This window comes from Aethalodelphis obliquidens, unplaced genomic scaffold (genome assembly GCF_003676395.1).
Source record: "Aethalodelphis obliquidens isolate GAN/ISIS:26980383/991018 unplaced genomic scaffold, ASM367639v1 scaffold6, whole genome shotgun sequence".
Lineage (NCBI taxonomy): Eukaryota > Metazoa > Chordata > Mammalia > Artiodactyla > Delphinidae > Aethalodelphis > Aethalodelphis obliquidens.
In genome coordinates this window covers 12,283,055-12,308,334 of record NW_020837950.1, presented here as the reverse complement: position 1 = coordinate 12,308,334, position 25,280 = coordinate 12,283,055, and the positions used below count along the sequence as shown (strand labels likewise).

General features: G+C 39.0%; 1 protein-coding gene and 1 pseudogene across 5 annotated transcripts in view; both read right to left on the bottom strand.

The window, feature by feature from the left end:
- Positions 1-3,637, bottom strand: part of RFC1 (replication factor C subunit 1) — an 83,264-nt gene extending 79,627 nt beyond the window's left edge. For all 5 annotated transcript variants that reach the window (XM_027103141.1, XM_027103142.1, XM_027103146.1 and 2 more), the window contains exon 1: positions 3,359-3,637. In XM_027103141.1, coding sequence (XP_026958942.1) covers positions 3,359-3,361 — 3 coding nt within the window. In that variant the 5' untranslated portion in view covers positions 3,362-3,637. The remainder of the gene's footprint in view (positions 1-3,358) is intronic.
- A 15,218-nt stretch (positions 3,638-18,855) lies between these two features.
- Positions 18,856-20,238, bottom strand: LOC113618854 (bifunctional methylenetetrahydrofolate dehydrogenase/cyclohydrolase, mitochondrial pseudogene; annotated as a pseudogene).
- Between the last annotated feature and the right edge of the window lie 5,042 nt (positions 20,239-25,280).

Here is a 25,280-nt window from a genome sequence, read left to right as displayed (position 1 = left end):
ACCAAACAGCTCTTATAACTTTTTTCCACTGCTAATGGGCTCAACCAACCAACAAGTTGTTTGTGCCTACCAAAAATGCAAAGAGAAAGCAAATCATGCCACCGTGTTCACTTACTTTGACAAGTACAGGATTTTATGCAAAATAAGTACTGCAGTGCTCTGTGGGGTAGCTACCAAAATATTACATTTTGGCTTTACTTCTCTATTTTGAAAGTAAAGAAATATAAATATTTCTGATTAATATTTTTAAGTCCTCCACCAAATCCACAAGCAGAAATTGATTATCACCAACACACTTCACAAAACCTATCCAAATTTAAAAATCTTTTATCTTTAAAACCACTTAAATGCAAAATTATACATCTGACTAATATTGTATATTGATAGCAGCACAGAAGAGAGAAATGAAATAATTTTAAAATAATTAAAATTATATTATACTTTAAAAACAACAGGTAATTTGTTAGAATGTAGTCCCTTAAGGTCAGGAACAACAGATGCTTCTTGCCACTCCTATTCAACACTGTGGCAAAAAAAAAACTAATTAGGCAAAAAATAAATTATAAAAGGGGCACCTAGATTGGACAGGAAGAAGAAAAATTATCTTCATTTGCCGATGAAATGATCTTAAATGGAGAAAATCTTAAGGAATTCACTAAAAAACTATTAGAACTACAAAATGTGTTCTCCAAGGTTGCATGACACAAGATCAATATACTAAAACCAATTATATTTCTATACTTTTGCAATGAACAATCCAGAAGTGAAATTAAGAAAACAATTCCAGGACATCCCTGGTGGCGCAGTGGTTAAGAATCTGCCTGCCAATGCAGGGGACACAGGTTCGAGCCCTGGTCCGGGAAGATCCCACATGCCGCGGAGCAACTAAGCCCGTGCACCACAACTACTGAGCCAGCACTCTAGAGCCCACAAGCCACAGCTACTGAGCCCAGGTGCCACAACTACTGAAGCCCGCGTGCCTAGAGCCCATGCTCTGCAACAAGAGAAGCCACTGCAATGAGAAGCCCGCGCGCCACAACGAAGAGTAGCCCCCCACTCGCCACAACTAGAGAAAGCCCGCGCGCAGCAACAAAAACCCAACACATTATAAAAGGGCGATAACACTGCTCCGGGAGATCATTCGCATAGTAAACTACAATGTGAAAGGTCTCCCCCAGAATGCTGCAATGAAGCAGCTTAGATGTAGTCAGACTCTCTTTGACAGCTCTTCAAAAAGGCTTTCCCTTAAGTCTCATGCATGTTTAATTCAAACTTATGCATATTTTCAATAAATAACTATGCCAGCCAATGAATTATATATGTTGATTTCTTAAAAACGGCATCTTTCAAGTTTTATTCACATTTTGAGCAAATAATTAAATCCTCTTAGCAATTCAAATCATTTACATGGCTACTTTTTATTCTGTTTATTTTAATTTCATTTCGATTCCTTTAATAGACATTATATTCACATGGTTCAAAAATTCAAATGGGTAAAATGTCTCCCTCCCACCATGCCTCTCAGACACACATTTCCCATCTTTGGAGGCAACAAATGTTATCAGTTAGTTCCTTGTGTATCCTTTCACATCTTCAAGCAAAATAGGCATATTCTTTTCTCTCCTTTCCTACATAAAGTGGTAGCATACTTTACATATTGTCCTGCACCTTCTTTTTTCACTTATCTTGGCAACTGTTTCACATCAGGGCATAAAGTTTTCTCCTTTTTAATGGTTGCGTAGTATTCCGTTTTGTGGATATACAGTATTTTATTCCTTTGATAACTTTAATTGGAAAAGATTTGAGAAAAAGATGCAGCTCCCAGGGCAAGAGTTGCTAACCCTGCACCTGTAGAAGGGCTTCAGAAGATATGCAAATCCCTTAAAATGGTGTGTATGTATCCATATGTATTTCTGTGGGCAGAAAACTTGCATACCATTCACCACAACATCAAAGAAAGCTGTGACCCAAGCAAAAGTTAAGAACTACTGTACAATATAACTTGTGCATAGGTGTTCAATAAACATAGGTTGAACAGAATTCTGGTCTAGGATTCTGCTAATTTTTGTACTACAAGACAGAAGGACTAAATTAAACACTAATATAATCCAAAACTCTTATGTACTTTATAGAACCTTTTCCCCACTTGTTTTCTGAGAAGGGCTTTATTTTTCCTATGCACTATGAACAGGAGTACTAAGAGGGAAAAGAACCAATCATTTAAAGTAACTGAATAATCAAAAGTTGAATAAATAAGCTGTTGTTCACCATAACTGACAACATCAGAGGCATCTTTGATGTCCCTTAAAACTCTTTGCAATGTTTCATAGAGTCCTTCCTGAGAAAATCAGATCATTAGTAACGTAGTTGTATACTTCCTACCACATGCCAGGAAACAGAACAGAAGCTTTACATTTATTATCTTGTTTAATCCTCAAGACAATCACTTAAGGCAGCTATATTTCCCCCCTTTTACAGGTAAGGAAACAGAGGATTTAAGAGGTTAAAGTTAAGATATTTACTTAATCAGAACCACTTAACCATTAAATGGGAGAGCAAGACCAAAACATTGCCTCACTCTCACCTTCAGGACTCCAAATCTCATGAACTTTACACAATTACCATAGTGCCTGAAGTCCAAAATGCAATTTTGATCATTATAGGGAGGTGGTATAATGCACTGAAGGGTTTTTTTTAAAGATTACTTTTAACATCAGGTGATAAGCGATGACAGCTGTCAAATGTGTTACAGCTGTTTCTACCAGGTTTTTTGTTTTTTCTCCCGGTAAACCGTGTTATCCCTTTGATTTCTATGAACTCATCTAAACAAAATAAAACATCCTTCCCATGCCATCGATTTCAAAACGGCTCTGTGATGAGCATTTCGCTGAGCTGTTAATCATGAAAGTTGAAGGCCTAAGACAACTTTTTCATTAGAAAGGAAAGTCTGTTACATTCTTCTCCTTCGAGACCCAAAGCCTGAAATCAACGCTTTAGGCAGGACTCAAACCGAGGTTCGAGGCAACACTGAACAGGAAAAGCAACTGTACCGCTGAGCCCCCAAAATCACCTTCATTACTCCCTTCCTTTCTCCCTTCCCCCACGAGTGGCAAAAAGTTAAAACTGCTGCGCAGCACCAAGAGCCCTGAGCACTGGCTGCGGCTGAGAGCTGAAGCCCGCGGTGCAAGGAAAGCTGTGAGACCAGTGCCTAGTTTGTGGCCCCTTTCTTGCCTTCGCTCCCCTCCGAAGCCACGCATCGCGATCCTCCCCGACCCTCCATGCCAGGAATGCCAGGTCCACGCCCAGCCTGCAAACTCTCCCCAGCCCCCTGGCCGCATAGCCTCCCCCGGGGGCTCACCATTGCAGCCCACGGATGAAGGCGCGGGCGGGCAGGCCGGCCGGCTGGGGAATCCGTTACCGCGGCTCGGGATCCATTCGCGCCAACAACTTCTCCCGCGAAGTGGAAGGAGGTCGAGGCAGCGGCGCCCTGTGATGACGTCACGAGGCGCGCAGCTTCCTGTGGGCCCAGGCCGGGAGGCGGGAGGCGGGAGATGCCACGTGGGCCCAGGTGCAGCCCCCGAGACCCGCGGGCCGCCGCAATCGCGAGGAGAGGCAGGGCCCAGGACCGCGCCCAGATTTGCGTCTTCCGCTTCTCTAAGGGCTTCTCAAGTGGGAAGGTTCTGAGATTGATTTCCCCCGAGGGCGGGCACGTTTAGAGAATGCAATGCCCCCCTCCTTTAAATGTAGCTTTAAAATGTTTCTATTACCAGCCTCAGTAAGACACCTTTTAGGTGTACGTTTCACATATTACTTTTTAATATCTATTCTGAAACAAAAATTTCACCAAACAGTACTTACCCCGATTTTTTTTTTTAATGTTTGACGAATCGAACGCCAAACGAACGTTCGATTCGCCAAATCGAACGCCAATCAAACATTGACGAATGTTTGACGCCTACTTTTAAGTGGAAACCCACAGTTTGAAAACACATTTAGGACAATTTTATGTTGTATAATTCCAGGGCAAAAAAGACTTTGATAAAATAGTCATTACTACCCACACCATTTTATAAGTGAAAAATATAAGGCCCAAACAAGCTAAGGGTCCTAGCTGGGAATCTAGGCCTCCAAATTCCCAAACCTGCGTGGCTGAGTCCCTCAAAGGGGTGTGTGAAACCAAGACATAAACAAGGTACATCTTCTCCGTAGAAGAACAATGATCCCGAAAGCTTTGGAGTAAACAAGTTTTATATTAATAGATAAGCAACTGAACTGTGGAATAGCATGTGACATTTGCATACAATTTTAAGAGAAGACATGAGGCCTTAAGGAGTTTAATGGGAAGAGCAATATCTCCAGCTTTGGCCCTAGACTTTCAAATCCTTATCCCACCCCCTGTTCCGTCTTGCATTTTATCACACCCATATCTCTACAGTGAAAGATAGCAAAGTCTTCAGGAATAAAACAGAGGCTAAGCATGGAGAGCTCCTATTTATTAACTGCCCACTGTAGTATGTGCCAGGCATGCAGCTATGGACTATCCCAGTTTAACTCGTCTAATACCCACAATGACACTGGCTACTATTATTATCCCCAATTTACAAAGGAGTAAACTATAGCTCATGAACAGGGCCTCATTGAATGGGACTCTCTGAAGCCAGTATGCTAGGGTTCCTAGCCCCACCACATGCTAATTGTGTAACCATGGGCAAGTTACTATGCCTCAAGTTTCCTCAACTGTAAAACAAGGATAATAGTACTATGTTCTTCATAAGGTTATGAAACTGCTCCTGGCACATAAGCAGATAATAATCTTTTTTTTTAAGTCAGCTATTATCATTATTACTACACAAGGTTAGGTATTATCAAAGGAGATGTTTCCAAAAATGAACTTATCTACACCATAATTTTACTCAGGAAAATACTTGATTGGGGAGGAGAGGAGTCATTAGATCCTTTGAGAAATCAATAAGCTATGAAGCTACTCCCCAGAAAACTGTACATAGCAGACACATCACATAAATTTTTGCCTATAACTTCAGAGAACCTAAACCAATTTACAATGTTCATTGTGTTATAAATAAGCAAATAAGATGTATATTAAATGTTTTACATATCTTTTACATTATACTACTTTAAACTTTTGCATTCCTTTTTTAGTATTTTGAAGCCTTCCTTGAATTCAGGTGAGAATTAAGTCAGAAGACTATAACTTCCAGAAAGATACTGAACTGAATTTGTTGGATTGTTTTCTTTTTTTCCTCAATAAATTTATTTATTTATTTATTTGTGTGTTTGTTTATTTATTTATTTTTGGCTGCGTTGGGTCTTTGTTGCTGCACAAGGGTTTTCTCTAGTTGCGGTGAGCGGGGACTACTCTTCACTGCAGTGAGCGGGCTTCTCATTGCGGTGGCTTCTCTTATTGCAGAGCACGGGTTCTAGGCCCACAGGCTTCAGTAGTTGTGGCGCGTGGGCTCTAAAGCACAGTAATTGTGGTGCACGGGCTTAGCTGCCCCGTGGCATTGGATTGTTTTCTTTAGGAACATTTTTTTTTTTTTTTTTTTTGCGGTACGCGGGCCTCTCACTGTTGCGGTCTCTCCCGTTGTGCAGCACAGGCTCCGGATGCGCAGGCTCAGCGGCCATGGCTCACGGGCACAGCCGCTCCGCGGCACGTGGGATCTTCCCGGACCAGGGCACGAACCCGTGTCCCCTGCATCGGCAGGCGGACTCTCAACCACTGCACCACCAGGGGAGCTCTCTTTAGGAACATTTACTTGGAAATATTCTATCTCAAAAATGTACCAGGACTTCCCTGGTGGTGCAGTGGTTAGGAATCCGCCTGCCAATGCAGGGCACATGGGTTCGAGCCCTGGTCAGGGAGGATCCCACATGCCGCGGAGAGGCTAGGCCTATGCACCACAACTACTGAGCTCGTGAGCCACAGCTACTGAGCCCATGAGCCACAACTACGGAGCCCGCGTGCCACAACTGCTGGGGTCCGGGCGCCTGGAGCCCGCACTCCACAAGAGGCGGGGCTGCCACAGTGAGAGGCCTGCGCACCACAGCGAGGAGTAGCCCCCACTCGCTGCAACTAGAGAAAGTCCATGCACAGCAACAAAGACCCAACACAGCCATAAATAAATAAATAAATAAAATTTTTTTTAACGTTCCAGATTTAAAACGGCTGTATATGCTTTGATACTTCTCCCCAAATGTGGGCTGACCTGTGACTGATTTGATCTAAGAATATGGTGGGAATGATACTATGACGGTTCCAAATGTAAGCTTTAAGAGGACCAGCAACTCTCACCCTGCTCTCTTGAAGCCCTGAGCCACCATGTAAAGCAGGAGAAGGGACCAGTTGAGCCCAGGCTTACAGCCATCTCCACCAGGTACCAGGCTTGTAAGTGAAACCATCTTGGACCCACCATACCAGCTGCTAGTGGAATTCCACTAAGTGACCCCAGTCAGCACTACGTAGAGTAGAAAAATCATCTAGTCAAGGCTTGCCTAAATTCTCTGACCCACAGTAGTGTGAGCATAATAAGATTATTGTTCTTTTAAGGTACTAAGTTTGGGGTAGATTGTTGTAAAGTAATAGATAAACAGAAATGTTTTAAAGAACCCAAAGTGTAACAAAAAATAAGCAGGAACAGAATATTCATGCTTATTTTCTCCACTGTGGTGATTTTGATGCATCATTCAACAAATATTTATTGAACATCTGCTGTGTGTCGGCACTTTTTTATGTGCATGCTGGGAAACCATAGTAAACAAGACAGACAGTCCCAGCTTCCCTAAAGTTCATATTTTTGAGGAAAAGAGAAAAATAAGTAAGTAGACAAAAATAAATTCTGTACTTTCAGATAAGGTAAGTGCTATAAAGAAAGGCTTCATAAGACTTCAGGCCAAAAGATTGCTATGATCCCATCATTTTACACTTTGTATTTTATGGCCAAAAAAAGGAAAAAAAAGATTGCTATGTGTTTTGTGGCAAAATATGATACTCATTGGTTTCCCATGGCAGAGAAATTTGAAGAGTGCTGAAAAGATTACCAAACATGATTTTTTTTAATTTGTCTGTAGGAGAGCAGCAGAGTCTCCTGTTAGGTTTGTTTCTGCATAATAACTGCATCTGGATTTTAACCTTTACAGGGCACTAGTCTATAACAGTGTCTAATTTGAATTTATTCCAAGCAAAAGACCAGCCCCTTCCATCTCTGTGTGGCCTTTCTTCGACAATGAGAATAAAATGATAATAGGTCATAACTACTCCCATCTCTCAGGGGGGTTTTTTTGGCTGTGTCAAGCGGTATTAATTCCCCGACCAGCAATGGAACCCGTGCCCCCTGCAGTGGAAGTGCAGAGTCTTAACCACTGGACCACCAGGGAAGTTCCCCATCTCTCACTATTAACTGAAAGACTACAATAATGCATCTCTAAGAAACTGAGGATACACAAAGAAAGAATACAACAAAATAGGGCTGTTGATTTTTAGATAGTTTTTTTAGAGAAGCCCAGAAAGTCATTTATCGGTGATGTAAACATTAGCTAACAAAGATTCCTTGCATGTTTTCTTGGAAGTATTTTCATAAAAACTGTCTGCTCATGTTTTCCTTAGTCATGCTTTCCTTAGTTCAGCTCTTCTTGGTATAAATGTTTCTGAAACCAGCTGATGAATAAATAAGACCAATAATTCATTTGTAGAGTAACACTGGTAACATAACACAGCAATTGAATAAATACTGCAGTTTCCAGAATTAAGGGCATCTTTAAAAGCCTAAAATATTTTTTAAATATTTTTTTCTTTTAATAGTGGTTTGAGACCTACCACAGAGAAGACCCATCTTAAGGGATATATTATGTATTGGATCTGATCACCTGATGCTCACTGGCCTTCTCTTAATCCTTAAAAGAAAGGGCTTCAAACAAAGCCAATTTTGTGAAAGTTAGGGATCTCTTTCCCTCCTCCACTTAGGGATATATCACTGGTAGAAGAATTGTTGACATTCCCTGAAGAACTCTTTACCTGAAAAGTTAGAATATTGACAGTGACATCTCTACTAGTATGTTTCTAAATGTGTGAATAGTTGGATTAAGCGAATAATAATTGGTTCTCTTTCCATAACATATACAGGGAGTTAAATCATTGCCCTCCCCAAAATGACTCAAAAGCTGTGTGTTAGAAAGCACATGACTTGAATTTTGGTCATTCTTTATAATCTAACTAACTACTGCCATATATAAGTGAAAAACAATTGTAAAGGGCAGTATAAATTCTCAGCGTTAATGCCTGTGCCTTAGTTAACTTATCTGTGTGATGGGAATAACTCTTTACTTGGAGTCACTTGGAAATGCTTTTCAAGAGCACAATAGTTACATTGTCTTTCACATAGACTTTTGTAAATCGGCAGAAATCAATCGAATTTTCACTGTGCAACAACAAATGTGACTTTCTGCCCTCTAGATAAATATTAGCATGTCCTGCTTTGTCAGGGTTTATTGGAACATTTTCCTTATAGAAAACAATCCGTTAGGCAGCTTGTCCTTTTCTGTGTTTGTGATACCTGCAGAGATCCAGAACAATGATGTTGACCTTGTAATCCATTTATGAACATAATCATTAAGTCATAATCTGTCACCATTAAAGTGGACTTAAGAAATTAGGCACTATGTCATTTATCTTAATTCTTGGATGAATTAAGATTATCATATTAATCATATTAATATGATCAATCATTAATATGATTATTCTTGAGTAATCTAAATTTATATAAACTTGACTGATGATATTTTACAAATAATAAAGTTTGTTACATTAATAAATCAGTCTCTTCACTTAAGTTAGAAGAAACATTTACATTTAAAAAAGTAAATTTAACAAAAAGCATATAACTTTACTATTGACATACACATTTGATTATATATGTAATGTATCTCAAATTGTGAATTAACTCCCTAAAATATTCATTGGCAATTTTAAAGGTGTTTATAGACAGAGTAACAGGAATGCCAACAGTATTTTGTAGCTATGGTAGATTTTACGATTAGGCTAATCTTTCATTCTCCAAGTCCTACAAATCAAAGTAATTCTAGAATTTTTTTGTTGTTTCATAGGAATAATGTGAGGCGTAGCAAATAAAGGAAACTACAATAAGTTATTTGAGAACTGCTGCTATAAGTTATTTGAGAACTGCTGCTATAGTAAGAATGACCACATACTTGGATATTATAGACCTTTAAGACTCTTGAGAATCTGAGCTTCTATAATAAGATACACCTAGAATTATTATTCATATTTCAACAAAGTTTGCAATAAAAACATTTTTGAACTTCCATGGAAATCTCACGGGTCATCTTTCTCAACATGCAGTTTAAACAGAATTGAATGTAATCACTGTTTATACAGAGTAGTGTATATTAGAGGTTAAAAAAAAAATCTTGTAAATGAACACAAGTCAGAATAGAAAAGACGCATGAAAAAGGAATTCCCATAAATTCTCATCTTCCGTAAAATATACAGCAAAATCTTATTCATATGAAGTATGATTCATTGCCACAAAAAGGATGTAAACAATACTTTTAACATGCATTTAAATTGCTACTTCCTATAGGAAGAGCTAACCTTGCTTTAAGACAAAGTCAAGTGCTTTGGACTCTATTTTAAAATATTTTACCTGGTTTGATGCCTTTCTATAAATATTATCATTAGCTCTGGGATGGTGGGAAGCGTTATAACTGGTAAAGTAAATACAGAGTATCACTAATACCTGGGATTCCCTAGACATTTTTCAGAAAATGTTTATTTTAGTCTAAGAATATGATTTGCAAAAACGTAACATTACTGTATGTTGAAACCATTACTATAGTTGAATTTCACCTCTTTTCCCTTCTCGCACCATGGGTGCATAATCTAAATCTGATCATGAGGAAACATTAAACAGACCAAAACTGAGAGACCTTCTACAAATTAACTGACCAGGATTCAGCAACAGTTATGAAGGGTCATGAAAGCAAGGCCATGAAAGATAGAGGAACTGTCACAGATTGGAGAGGACTAAAAATACACAATAGGGGACTTCCCTGGTAGCGCAGTGGTTGAGAATCCACCTGCCAATGCAGGGGACACGGGTTCGAGCCCTGGTCCCGGAAGATCCCACATGCCGCAGAGCAACTAAGCCCGTACACCACAACTACTGAGCCTATGCTCTAGAGCCTGCAAGCCACAACTACTGAGCCCACGTGCCACAACTACTGAAGCTCACGTGCCTAGAGCCCATGCTCCGCAACAAGAGAAGCCACTGCAATGAGAAGCCCACGCACCGCAACGAAGAGTAGCCCCCTGCTCACTGCAACTAGAGAAAGCCCGTGCGCAGCAACGAAGACCCAACACAGCCAAAAGTAAATAAATAAAATAAATAAATAAAATACACAGTAACTAAATGCAATATGGCTTCCTGGACAGAGAGGACATTAGAAGGAATTAAGGTAAAATTTGAATAAGATCCATACTTTAGTAAATAGTAGCATAGCATAGTATCCCAGTTTTGATCGTTGCAAGTGATTATAAGTTAATATGAAGCAAAACTGAGTGAAGGATGCGTGTGAACTCTCTGTACTCTTTTTGCAACTTTCCTATAACTACTTTTTTTTTTTTTTTTTTTTTTTCCTGTACGGGGCCCTCTCATTTTTGTGGCCTCTCCCGTTGCAGAGCACAGGCTCCAGACGCACAGGCTTAGCGGCCATGGCTCACGGGCCCAGCCGCTCCGCGGCATGTGGGATCTTCCCGGACCGGGGCACGAACCCGTGTCCCCTGCATCGACAGGCGGACTCTCAACCACTGTGCCACCAGGGAAGCCCCCTATAACTACTTTTAAGTAAAAAGAAAAAAAAAAAAGATGACCCCAAAGTAGATGGCTGTGCTGTTAAACAAACAGGATTGGAGGTAGGAAACAAGAATTTGTTTTTTGGACGTGTTAAATCTGAGATGTCTTTTAGACTTGGAATGAAAGAAATAGTCATGAACAAAGAAATTAGAAAATTTGTATTTATGTCCAAGTAATGTATAACATGGCTATGAAGCTTAATGAAATTTTTAAGAAGATCATTCATTGGGCTTCCCTGGTGGCGCAGATGGTTGAGAGTACGCCTGCCGATGCAGGGAACACGGGTTCGTGCCCCGATCCGGGAAGATCCCACATGCCGCGGAGCAGCTGGGCCCGTGAGCCATGGCCGCTGAGCCTGTGCGTCCAGAGCCTGTGCTCTGCAACAGGAGAGGCCACAACAGTGAGAGGCCCGCGTGCCAGAGGAAAAAAAAAAAAAAGATCATTTGTTTAAAAAAAAATTGAAGGTATAATTGATAAATTATTAGTAACCTGGAACTTAAATATTTATGATTTCAACAAAACATTTCTTCATGAGAAGTATTTTTTGATGAAATACTTTCTTCACTTTGTTTCAAGGACATCTGTAGTCTCCTAGTTTTCTTCTTTCGTCAATAGTCCGTCCTCAGACTCTTATGTTCATTGCTCCTAATTTTCTGTCCTTTTAATATTTGATTACCCTAGGGCTTGTTTCTATACTCACTGCCTGGTGATTTCATCCAATCTCATAGACTTACATACTATATAAATACTGACACTTCCAAATTTCTATCAACTGCTGATTTTTCCTGTAACCTTCAGATTTATATATCCATTTTCCAATTTCACATCTCCACTTGGCTGTCTAATAGACATATCAAAGTTACTCTGTCCAAAACTACACTCCTAATCTTCCCTCACAAACCTGCATCTCAACTGATAGCATCCTACCATTTGCTCTGGTCAAAAATTTTTGAAGCAATCCTACTTTGTCTCTCTCTGTCTCTCTGTCTCTCTGTCACTCTCTCTCTCTCTCTCTCTCTCTCTCTCACACACACACACACACACACACACACACACACACAGACACTCATATCCAAGCCATCAGCAAATTCTGTTGGCACTACCTTCAAAACATAACCAGGGCTTCCCTGGTGGTGCAGTGCTTGAGAGTCCGCCTGCCGATGCAGGGGACACGGGTTCGTGCCCCGGTCTGGGAAGATCCCACATGCCGCGGAGCGGCTGGGCCCGTGAGCCATGGCCGCTGAGCCTGCGCGTCCGGAGTCTGTGCTCCGCAACAGGAGAGCCCACAACAGTGAGAGGCCCGCACACCGCAAAACAAAACAAAAAAACATAACATAACCAGAACCTAACAAATCTCACTATGTCTACCAGTACCATGCAGGTCCAAGCCACCATCAGCTCTCACCTGGTTATCATCTCTTGACTGATTGCCCTGATTCAGCTTTTGTTCCCCTCACAGACTCTGAACCCAGCATCCAGACTGATTCTTTTCAAATGTGAGTTAGATTGTGTCACTCTCTGCTGAAAACTCTCTAATGCTCCTCTTCTCATTAAGGGTATAAGACAAATTCCTCCCTGTTCCCCCGCACCATCTGGCCCTATTACCTCTCTACACTTACTGCCTACTACTCTCAGTCATTCCACCTCAGCCACACTGACCTCTTCATTATTTCTTGAAGGTGCCAGACATGCGTCTGCTTCAAGGACTTTTCACTCTCTACTCACTCTCTGCCGAGTGCTCTTCCCTCAACTATCTGTATAGTTCACCTCCTCACCACGGCAAAGCCTCTACTCACAATCAAAGATGACCAAACACCAGCACCATGAGTGAGAGTCAGCAAAAAAACAACAAAAAACAGATTTAGGTTCCCAATAACTAGCGATTCAGAATACAGAACAGCTATGTATGGAGTATTTACAGAAATAATCACAGAAACGAACATTTCATCTATTGACCAACAGTATAGGAAGCAGAAATCACTCTGGATATTTCATTCAGAAAAGAGTACTGTTTTGGTTTTTTACAGGAATTTAGTACTTAATATGTTGGAGAGGCAGAGGTTTAAGAAATGAAGCCAGACACCATCGCTAGACTTTTGGCTTTAAGGTCACACTTGGAAACTGCAACTACTCTTGCTGCTTTCACGACCCCTGCCACTGCCAAGGCCTCCCACCCTTAGGAATTTGGAGTCAGTCCGGGGAACGTGGAGCTGGCTGCTTCAACTACTAGTGGTACTAGAAGTGGCCCATCAGCTTCTACCATCACAGGAAGCATCACCTCTGTCTCCTTTCGAAAGTTTATATGAAAATGATCCCCAACCTAGAAGTCTAAAACCAGCCAAACAACCAAACAAATGTGGGGGTGGGGGGGTGGAAGACATGAAATCCGCCCTCCCGTCCTCCAAAATGTATTCCCTCTGTATCTTTTTTTCAGGAAACTACTAGAAAATGTGCTTCATCAAAATGAGGGGGCAAACGAAAAGGAAGATATCAGGTAAAGAAAAAGGCAATCTAGCACAGAAAAAGAAAAGGGAGGGGAATCCCCAGGTGTGCCCCAGGTGTAGAGAGAGGGCAAGCGGTCCGGACTGCAGCAGTGTCACTTAGGAGACACGCGTAGCAAAGGCTGTCATCACTGTGCCCTCTGGACAAAGCTACTGGGACATTTACTCCATGACAAGGAGGGAATAAACCAGGAAAAATGAAACAATGAGATTCATGTAATGGAATCCAAACTAGGAAAAGGTAAAGGAATTCCTAAGTTGTCAGCAAAGGGAAGTCCCAAAATGACAAAGAGGCAGAATGGTGCAGGCCCAGAGCATCAGTAGATAGAGGGGAACAAAGGTCTGCAGGAGGAGTAACTCCAAGAAAAAAGAATGAAGCTAGTAATAGAAGAGATTGACCTTGTACTAAGAGCTATTGGCAGGTGTGGGAACTTGGCAATAGGTACAGACAACTAAGCAAATGAAAAACAAGGCAATTATTAACCTATAAGAAAAACAAAAAGAAAGAGAGAGAACATAATCATAGTATACTACAGTACTCTGCAATGAATTATATTTATGTAAAAAATAATGTAAACTCTAGATATCAATTTAACAAAAAGGTAATTTTTTTAACCAACAGAAAACGGTGATACCAGAAACTTAAATCTTTATCTACCATGAAAGGACATCAATAGATAGTCTAAAACTAATGAATTGACAGATAGCAGTACCTGAGTATTATGCAAAATACAGATGTGGTGATGTACAAATTCTAGACAAACAGCTACAGAGTTGAAATTAGGGGAGGGGACATGGGAGCAAATACCTTAATAAAAATAAAAATTAATTTTAAGAAGATCACGCATGAAAAACAAAACTATAAAAGGACTAAAAACAATATATAGGAGAATATCTTTACAATTTTGGAGTGGGGACCGCTTTCCTAGCCCAGAAACCCAAAAGGAAATGAATAATTTGATTGTTCAAAGTGAAAGCCTTTTGCACATGTAAATATTTTAAAGCAAAGTTCAGTAATATTCTGAAATCGATTGTGGTAATGGTTGCACAACTCTGAATATACTAAAAACTGTTGAATTGTATATTTTTAGTGGATGGATTTTATGGTATGGGGATTATATCTCAATAAAGCTGTTTTTAAAAAGACTTAGATCGTTGGGAGAAAATATTTGCAACATATACATAGGACAAGGGATTTAATACTTTATATAAAATGAGCTTCCTCCTCTAATTCTTTAGAAAAAGAAAAAATAAGAAAGTAAACAAAGGAGATGAAAAGGTAACTCACAGAAGAAGAAATTCAAAGGAGCAATAAAAATATGAAAATATTAGTAATCAGAGAAACCCAAATGAATACAAAAATGAAATGACATTTTTTTACCATATTGACAAAAAAGAGAACTATTGATAATACCCAATACTGAGGAAAATAGGGAAAAATGGCCCTCATGCACTAATGGTAGGAGCTTGAAAGTATCTACTGCCTTTCTGAAGGCAGTTGGGAAATATCCCTGAACATAGAAAATGTACATACTCTTTAACCCAACAACTCCAGTTTTAGCAATCTCTTGTATCTCCCACATATGCAAAGTTATGGATTCAAGGTTATTAATTGCAGAATTGTTTGTAATAGAAAAAATGAAAAACTTATATGTTTACCAGTTTGTAAATAGTTAAATAAATAAAATATATAGGTGCATATATGCCATGGAATATTATGCATCTATTGAAAACCATTGAGCTAGATTCATGTGTACTGACATAGAAAGAGTTTCACAATAAATTATGAAGAAAATAGACGGCTTCCCTGGTGGCACAGTGGTTGAGAATCCACCTGCCAATGCAGGGGACCGGGTTTCAGCACTGGTCTGGGAAGATACCACATGCCGCGGAGCAACTAAGCCCGTGCGCCACAACTACTGAGCCTGCGCTCTAGAGCCCGTGAGCCACAACTGATGAAGGCTGCACGCTTAGAGCCCGTGCTCCGCAGCGGGAGAGGCCACCACAGTGGGAAGCCCGCGCACCACGGCGAGGGGTAGCCCCCGCTCGCTGCAACTAGAGAAAGCACGCGCACAGTAACGAAGACACAACTCAGCCAAAAATAAATAAATGTATTTTTTTAAAAAACAAAATAGAGCATGTTGTAGTATACCGTGTATGGTGTGTGATCGTATTTATGGTTTTTAAAAGTACAAAAAGTGTGTGTGTATGTGTGTGTGTGTGTGTGTGTGTGTAAAGATAGACTCCAAATGTTAACAGGGGGGACTTCAGCTTTTTACTCCATATTCTTTTATTTTTACTCTTTTAAATCACCTCTTAATAATTTGTTTCTAGTATTTTAAAGAATTTGAATTCTAAAAAGAAACGGAAGTCAGGTATCTATTCAGATCTTCTGAATCAGGCTCCAGGGGTGGAGATTGAGCATATGTATTTTTTAAAACTCAAGAGGTGATTCTGATGCATAGCAAAAATTGCGAATGTGGAAAACAGTACAGTAATTCCTCAAAACATTAAACACAGAATTTCCATATGATCCAGCAGTTCCACTTCTAGGTATACACTCCAAAGAACTGAAAGCAGGGACTCTAACAGGTATTTATATACTCGCGTTCATAGCAGCGTTATTCACAATAAGCAAAAGCTAGAAGCAACCCAAATGTTCATCAATGGATGAATGGATAAACAAAATGTGGTATAGCCACGTAATGGAATATTGTTCAGCCTTAGAAGAGAATTAAATTCTGACACATGTTACAAGTGGATGAACCATTATGAAAACATAATGCTAAGTGAAATAAGACAAACACAAAAGGACAGGTATTGTGTGATTCTATGTATGTGAGATACCTGGAGAAGTCAAATTCATATAGATGCAGAAAGTAGATTGTTGATTGCTGGAGGCTCAGGGGAGGGGAAAATGGGGAGTTATTGTTGAATGTGTACAGAGTTTCAGTTTGGGAAGGTGACCGAATGCTGGAGATGGATAACGGTGATGGTGGCACAACAATTTGAATGCACTTAAGGTCACTGAGCTGTACATTTAAAAATGGTTAAAATGGTAAATTTCATGTTACATATATTTTACTACAATAAAAATGTTTTTAAAGACTTGAGAAAAACTACTTTTTCACGTCTTGTTGTGTGATGCATCTCCATTTATTTCTGAAACTTCAACTGTTGTCTATATACTGATAATGCACACACATCTATACCTTCAGAAAAAAATCTTTCCTCAAACTTTAGTCTCAAATATTACCTGGTCATCAGATATCTCATACCTCAAACTCAAAATGTTTGAAACACCATCTTCTTTCCAAAGTCTTCTGTATTCTGTTTTACCCAGTTGCCCAAATCAGAATTCTGGGTCACCATTGGCTCCTTCTTCTCCTAAACTCAGTCTCAACATCCAATTGATTATTGCGGCCTGTCGATATTATCTTCTAACTAGTTCTTTTTCTTTTTTCTTTTTTTTTTTTTTTTTTGGCTGCGTTGGGTCTTCGCAGCTGCGCGTGGTCTTTCTCTAGTTGCAGCGAGTGGGGGCTACTCTTCGTTGTAGTGCTCGGGCTTCTCATTGAGGTGGCCTCTCCTGTTGCAGAGCACGGGCTCCAGGCTCATGGGCTTCAGTAGTTGTGGCACGTGGGCTCAGTAGTTGTGGCGCACGGGCCCAGTTGCTCCGTAGCATGTGGGATCTTCCTGGACCACGGCTCGAAGCCGTGTCCCCTGCATTGGCAGGCGGATTCTTAACCACTGCGCCACCAGGGAAGCCCTTCTAACTAGTTATTGAACTTGTCTCTTTCTCGCCACCTACACTACTACTACCTTTGTTCAAGCCAAATCATTTTTCACTCAGGTTAACAGAAGAGCCTCTTAACCAATCTCCCTGCCCCCAGGATTACCCACTCCCTGCCAGAGTGATTCTCCTAGAGTGCAGATCTGATCAGGACACTCTCCCGTGGCAGAGGATGCCAGCTAAACACCAAAATGTGTGCTTTCCCTTCCACAGCATTGAATATAGAGTAGAGAATAGAGTGTCCAGCTGGCCTTTCCTCTACAGGTGGCCACAAATCTATAAGATTTGTGAATACTGTGACATCTTCAGTTTTAAATTCCAGCCTCCAGCAAAGTGCTTGATCCATAGGAGATAGTCAACAAAGATTTGTTGAATGAATAGATGAATGATTAAATGATGAATTCTGGCCTCTAATATCTTGGTCTCAAAACGCTCATCTATAAAATAAAGGGCTGACCTAGATGATCTCTAAAGACCCTTCCAGCTGTAAAATTCTGTCATTTGTACAAAGCATTATGAAGTGATGTTTTGAATGTAGAATTCCTAGAGTGTGTATATCTGTCCCACTTAACCTGGTACTTGGCAGACGTTATTTATATTCTTAGACATTTTATGGTTTTTATTATGTTTTTTCCTTGACTAAACTGTATACTCTTTGAGGGCAGGGACATATATATAGTTCTCTCCTAGGACCTAAGATGGGTCATTTTATGAGTAAAATATTGAATAAATATTTGATAATTGTTTAGGAAAGATGATGCCCTATCCTGATTCACTAAGTCATGATAAATACTTCATGAATTCATAGTCTGTTTTCATAAATATTTAGAAATTTTTAATCTCAGTATTAAGTCATTGTCATCATAAAATTTCTTCATATGTGTTTTTTCTTTCATTCTTTTTTATTATTATTATTCTATACTGGTCAGAGTGTTTCATTTAAAAAACAAAATGAAGCAAAAAGTCCTTTAATCAGAAATTCTGATTAAATTCAGTATTAACTCAAGTTCTCAGAAATCAATCGAGGAAAGCCAACAGGTGCATCAGAGAAAAGCTGGCAGCTGTTGACAGTTCTTTGGTGGAAAAGTAAGTTGCATACTTATACGAGCTGCCCTAATGATCATCAAGCCCAAGTTACGTTGTCCAAATACAGGTTTCAAGATACACTAAAGAAACCATACAGACACCCCCACCAGTATAAAACTTTGACAATGAAGTTGAAGGATGTAGGAAAGTCAAGTATGACAACACACGTGACTAATTTATAAAATAAGACTGTCAATCCTAGAAAACTAAAATGGGGAGACCTCAGAAACAGTAACGAACATAAAACGAGGGCTAATAGCAAATGAAACAACCCCAAACATTTTCCTAATGACTAAGCTACAAAATGACAGCTTAGGAGACTATTAACATGTAGTTTTTCTTCTGGCTATCAATCAATACATATATTAAATTAGGGTAATTTTTTTTCCACTCAATTACCATCATTTCTTTCTTTTTACCTTTTCCCTAATTTTCTCTTGCAACATTTTTCCTTTGGCTTGACCAGTTGAACTCAAGAGGTTTGGAACCTAACGTGAGCATCAACTCATTATTGGAATAGCACTTGGGAAATGCTATTGTAGAAAAGACAAATTTGTGCAGCCTTGGTGGTATAGTGAGCATATCTGCCCTCCTAAAAAAGACAAATTTTAACTGAAGTGGCTTGACAAAGTTAGGCAGCCATTCTCAATGTGACAGTGTCCTCCTGTTAATCAGTAGGTTAATGGCTTCTCTTGGCTGGATTGCATGATCCTGCACGATAGCGGCGTGCTCCCTGGTGGATAACTGCAGAACTATGTGTGCAAATACCCACCCATTTAAGCTTACAAATAAATACAAAGCATTGTTTTAAACCATTTAAGTAGAATAAATATTGCACTTCTATCGGCCTGGTTTTCCTCATGAACTAGCTTGGAGTGCTGTGCATGACACAGAAGACACAATAGTTAATTACTTGCTACTCCAAGCTCCTTAGACTTCACTACTTCCCGCTCTTTAAGCCTCAGCACTTTTTTTGCAGAAGTAATGGTATTCCTCATTAGCATTGCCACTGTCATGGGACCAACACTCCCCAGGGACTGGAGTGATGTAACCGGCTTTCTTCCTGACTCCTTCAAAATCCACATCTCCAACCAACTTGGGTTTAGCAGTTATGGGATCTTGAATTCTATTTATTCCCACATCAATGACAGCTGCTCCTTCCTTAATCATATTGGCTGTGATCAGATTTGGAATGCCTGCAGCGGAGACGACAATATCTGCAAGAGCTGTATGTTTCTTCAGCTGCTCCTTGGGAGTGTATGGATGAGAAATTATGACAGCGGCGTCACCTCCAGGATGTTCGTGTGCCCCTCCGGTGTGTAGTAACACTGCAATGTGCACTCCAACATTTTTTAACCTTCCATCCACACCCACATTCTTCCCTAGGGTTGGAATGCCAGTTTGCTTAATTATTTCCTACACACCCCATGGAGTAGCTGGTAACATGGAATTCTGGTCCAAACACATTCGCCCTATGTTAATTACATGAAAGCCTTCACCATCTTTGTCTGGAGAAACAGCATTGCAGATCTTTCTCTCATCAGTGTGCTCTGGAAGAGGCAGCTGAACGAGGAGGCCATCTACATTATCATCATTATTTAGTTTATTGATTAAATTCAACAGTTCTTCCTCTGAAATTGAAGCTGGTTTCACAATTGTCTCATGGTTGATTCCCACATCGGCAGCTACTCTGGTTTTGTGGAGGACAGAGGAGTGACTTGAGGGATTCTCGCCAACCAAAACCGCGCTCAGGTGTGGTCCTTTGTTGCCTGACACCACCCACACTTCCAGCTCCTGCTGCACTTCCTGCTTGATCTGCTTGGCAAGTTTCCTTCCAGCATTGACAACAGCTTCATTTCGGACTGCTGACTGCTGGAAGGGGCGATGGTGGAGGCAACAGCTCTGTGCCGGGCTGGAGCAGCAGGGTGGCCAAAGTGGATACGAGGGACGCTGCAGCCATGGCCAGCGCCCTCTCTTTCATTCTTTAAAAAAAGAAAAAGAAAAAAAGCCAAGACATTGAAGCAACCTAAGTGCCCCATCAACAGATGAATGGATAAAGAAGATGTGATATATATATTCCATTATATATATAATGTATATATTACATACTATGTATATAGTATGTATAATATATATAATAATATATACTATAATATATATATAATGGAATATTACTCAGCCATAAAAAAAGAATGAAACCGTACCATTTGCAGAAACATAGACGGACCTAGGGATTATCATGCTAAGTAAAGTAAGTCAGAAAGAGAAAGACAAATACCATATGATATCACTTATTTGTGGAGTCTAAAATATGACACAAATGAACTTATTTACAAAACAGAAACAGACTCACAGACATAGAAAACAAACCTATGGTTACCAAATGGAAAGGGGAAGGGGTGGGATAAATTAGGAGTAAGGGATTAACAGATACATACCACTGTATATAAAATAGATAAACAACAAAGATTTACTTTTTAGCACAGGAAACTATACTCAATATCTTGTAATAATCTATAATGGAAAAGAATTTGAAGCTGTACACCTGAAACTAACACAATATTGTAAATAAACTATAGTTAAATTAAAAAAATTTTTAAAAATACTCAGTACACATTTCAAAACTTCCCTTTGTCAATTAACTTTTTTTAATTAAAAGACTTTTATTGAGCAATTATAGCTTCCATACACTCCATCACTCCCTCCCCGCACATTTCCCCTATTTTTAACATCTTGCATTAGTGTGGTATATTTGTTATAATTGGTAAGCCAATATTGATATATTACTAACTAAAGTTCATAGTTTACATTAGGGTTCACTCTTTTTTTAAAAATTAATTAATTTATTTATTTATTTTGGCTGCGTTGGGTCTTCGTTGCTGCACGTGGGCTATCTCTAGTTGTGTCGAGCGGGGTTACTCTTCCTTGCAGTGCACGGTCTTCTCATTGTGGTGGCTTCTCTTGTTGTGGAGCACAGGCTCTAGGCACATGGGCTTAGCTGTGGCACGCAGGCTCAGTAGTTGTGGCTCATGGACTCTAGAGCTCAGGCTCAGTAGTTGTGGCTCATGGGCTTAGTTCCTCCATGGTGTGAGGGATCTCCCTGAACCAGGGCTCGAACCCATGTCCCTTGCATTGGCAGGTGGACTTTTAACCATTGTGCCACCAGGGAAGTACAGTATCCTAGAAAATATTCCTTTCACTACCCTAAAAATCCCCTGTGATCCACTTATTCATCCCTTCCTCTCCCCAGTATTTGGGGACCACTGATCTTTTTACAGCTTAACATATATTATAGTTTGAATCATACAGTATGTAGCTTTTTCAGATTGGTTTCTTTCACTTAGTAATGTACATTTAAGGCTCCTCCATGTCTTTTCCTGGCTTAATACCTCATTTCTTCTTATGACTGAATAATATTCCATTGTATGGATATTACACATCTTTGTTTATCCACTCACCTATTAAATGACATGTTGGTTGCTTCCAAGTTTTGGCAATTATGAATAAAGCTTCTACACACATTCATGTGCAGGTTTTTGTGTGGACATAAATTTTCAGTTCATTTGGGGAAATACCAAGGAGTATGATTGCTGGATAGTGTGATAAGAGTATGTTTTGTAAGAAACTTATAAGTAGTTTTGTAAGAAATTTCCAAGCCGCCTTCCAAATCGTCCATAAGTTTTTGCATTCCCACCAACAATAAATAAGAGTTTCTGTTGCTCCACAACCTTGTCAGCATTTGGTATTGTCAGTGTTTTGGATTTTGACCATTCTAATAAGTATGTACCAGTATCTCATTGTTTTAATTTGCAATTCCCTAATGACATATAATGCAGAGTATCTTTTCATATACTTATTTGCCATCTGTATATTTTCTTTGCTGAGATGTTTGTTCAGGTTTTTTGCATCCTTTTAATTGGATTTTTTTATTATTGTTTTTGTTGAGTTTTAGCATTCTTTGTACATTTTGGATACTAGTGCTTTATTGATGTTTATCTGTTTTGCACAGATTTTCTCCTAATGTGTTGATAATTTTTCATTCTCTTAACAATGTCTTTTGCAGAACAGAAGCTTTTGGTTTTTTGGTTTTTTGTTTGTTTTGTTTTGTTTTGTTTTAAATGAAATTCAACTTGTCAATTTTTTTCTTTGTTGGGTCATGTTTTTGGTGTTATATCTAACAAGTCATTGTCAAACCCAAGGTCTCCTAGATTTTCTTCTATGTTATCTTCTAGAAGTTTTACAGTTTTTCACTTTATATTTAGGTCTGTGATTCACTTTGAGTTAATTTTTGTGAAGTGTGTAAGGTCTTTAACTAGATTCATTTTTTTGCAAGTGGGTGTCCAGTTGTTCCAGCAACACTTGTTGAAAAGGCTATCCTTACTCCATTGAATTTCTTTTGCTCCTCTGTCAAAGATCAACTGACCATATTTATGGGGGTGTATTTCTGGGCTCTCTATTTTGTACCATTTCTCTGTGTATCTTTTGTTAATACCACACTGTCTTGATTGCTGTAGCTTAAGAGAAAGTCTTTTTTTTTTAAATATTTATTTATTTATTTTGGCTGTGCCAGGTCTTAGTTGTGGTACACAGGATCCTCGTTGTGGCATGTGGGACCTTTAGCTGTGGCATGCAAACTCTTAGTTGTGGCAGGCATGTGGGAACTAGTTCTCTGACCAGGGATCAAATTCGGGCCCCCTGCATTGGCAGCGCAGTCTTACTCACTGGACCACCAGGGAAGTCCCTAGAGAAAGTCTTAAAGTCAAGTATCATCAGTCCCTGGATTGTCCTTCAATAATATGTTGGCTATTCTGGGCCTTTTGCCTTTCTATATAAACTTTAGGATCAATTTGTCAATATCCATAAAAATAACTGGCTGGGATTTTTAGGGATTGCATTGAATCTATAGATCAAGTTACAGAGAACTCACATCTTGATAATATTTAATTTTTCTATCCATGTACATGGAATCTCTCTCCATTTATTTAGATCTTTCTGATTTCTTTCATCAGAGTTTTGTAATTTTCCTCATATAGATCTTGCACATATTTTGTTAGATTTATACCTAAGTATTTAACTTTATTTGGTGCTAATGTAAATGGTATTATCTTTTTAATTTCAAATTCCAATTGTCCACTGCTGGTAAATAAGAAAACAATTGATTTTTGTATATTAAATTGTACTTTACAACCTTGATATAGTTGCTCACTAGTTCCAGAATTTTTTTTTTTTTTTTTGGTTAACTCTTTGGGATTTCTTACATTGACAATGATCATCACCTACAAAGACAGTCTTATTTCTTGCTTCCCGATCTATAAAAATAATAATTTTTATTTCCTTTTCTTGTCTTATTACATTAGCTAGGACTTCTGGTATGACGTTGAACAGAAGTGGTGAGAGTAGAAATCCTTGCCTTGTTCCTAATCTTAGCAGGAAACTATCTAATTTCTCATCAATAAAGTTTTATATCTAATATTGACTTTTTTATGTTCATTTTTGTTATTAAAAGTAAAAATTTTTAATATATAAAATAAAGGAAATAATTATAACCTATTTTTCACCATCCAAACACAATATGGTAAAATGTAGGTATTTTCTTATAATTCTATGTATTGGTTATAGCTTTTATTACATCATTATAATCATACTATTATTCAATTTATTATCTGGATTTTTTCAGTTAGTTTTTTATCTTCAACATTTTTTTTCTTTTCTTTCTTTTTTTTTTGCGGTATGCGGGCCTCTCACTGTTGTGGCCTCTCCCGTTGTGGAGCACAGGCTCCGGACGCACAGGCTAAGCGGCCATGGCTCACGGGCCCAGCCGCTCCACGGCATGTGGGATCTTCCCGGAACGGGACATGAACCCGTGTCCCCTGCATCGGCAGGCGGACTCTCAACCACCGCACCACCAGGGAAGCCCTATCTTCAACATTTTAATGTTACTATATATTCTTTGAAAATGTTAATGACTCTACAACATTTCACCAAATGAATATTTCATGCTTTAAGTAATTATTCTCTTATGAATAAATCCTTAAATTATTTTTAATTTCCTTCTGTCATAAATAATGCTGCTATAAAAATATTTGCACATATAGCATTTTATATATTTGTAATAACGTATTATGATACATTTCTGACGTTATTAGATTAAAAGATATGACAAAAATCTAAGGTTCATGATATATTGAAAAATTGCTTTCCATGAATATTGTACAAATTTATATTCTAAGTAGCAATGTCCTACAATCTCATCAACACTGATTTTCATTACTTATATTTATTTTTGCTAATTTTATAAAAGAAAATATTATATAGTTTTTTTTGTATGTGTTTTTTTTTGTTGTTGTTTTTATTTTTGGCTGTGTTGGGTCTTCATTGCTGCACGCAGGCTTTCTCTAGTTGTGGCGAGTGGGGGCTACTCTTTGTTGCAGTGCGCGGGCTTCTCATTGCAGTGGCTTCTCTCATTGTGGAGCACGGGCTCTAGGTGCGCGGGCTTCAGTAGTTGCGGCACGCAGGTTCAGTAGTTGTGGCTCATGGGCTCTAGAACACAGGCTCAGTAATGGTGGGATACGAGCTTAGTTGCTCCACGGCATGTGGGGCATGCATTGGCAGATGGATTCTCAACCACTGCGCCACTGGGGAAGCCCCTGTATATGTTTTTAATTATTGGTCATTTAAATTTTTTTCATTAGCTACACAGTCCTCTTTGTATATTTTTCATTCATGTTGTTTGCCCATTTATTTGATTTAGAGTATTTTTCTTATTGATTTGCAATGAAATACTTATATAACAAAAAGTTGGCCATTTTCTTTCTATATCTGCTATTTTTCAAGTTTGTTATTAGTCTTCCAATTTTTATTTTTTCAAATATTTTAATTATAAATTATATGAGATCATATATACATAAGATCATACAAAATATATATTTATATAATTTCATATTTATTTCTGTTTTCTTCTAGAGTTCGGTGGCTCTCTCTTACTCTCTCTCTCTCTCTCTATATATATATATATAT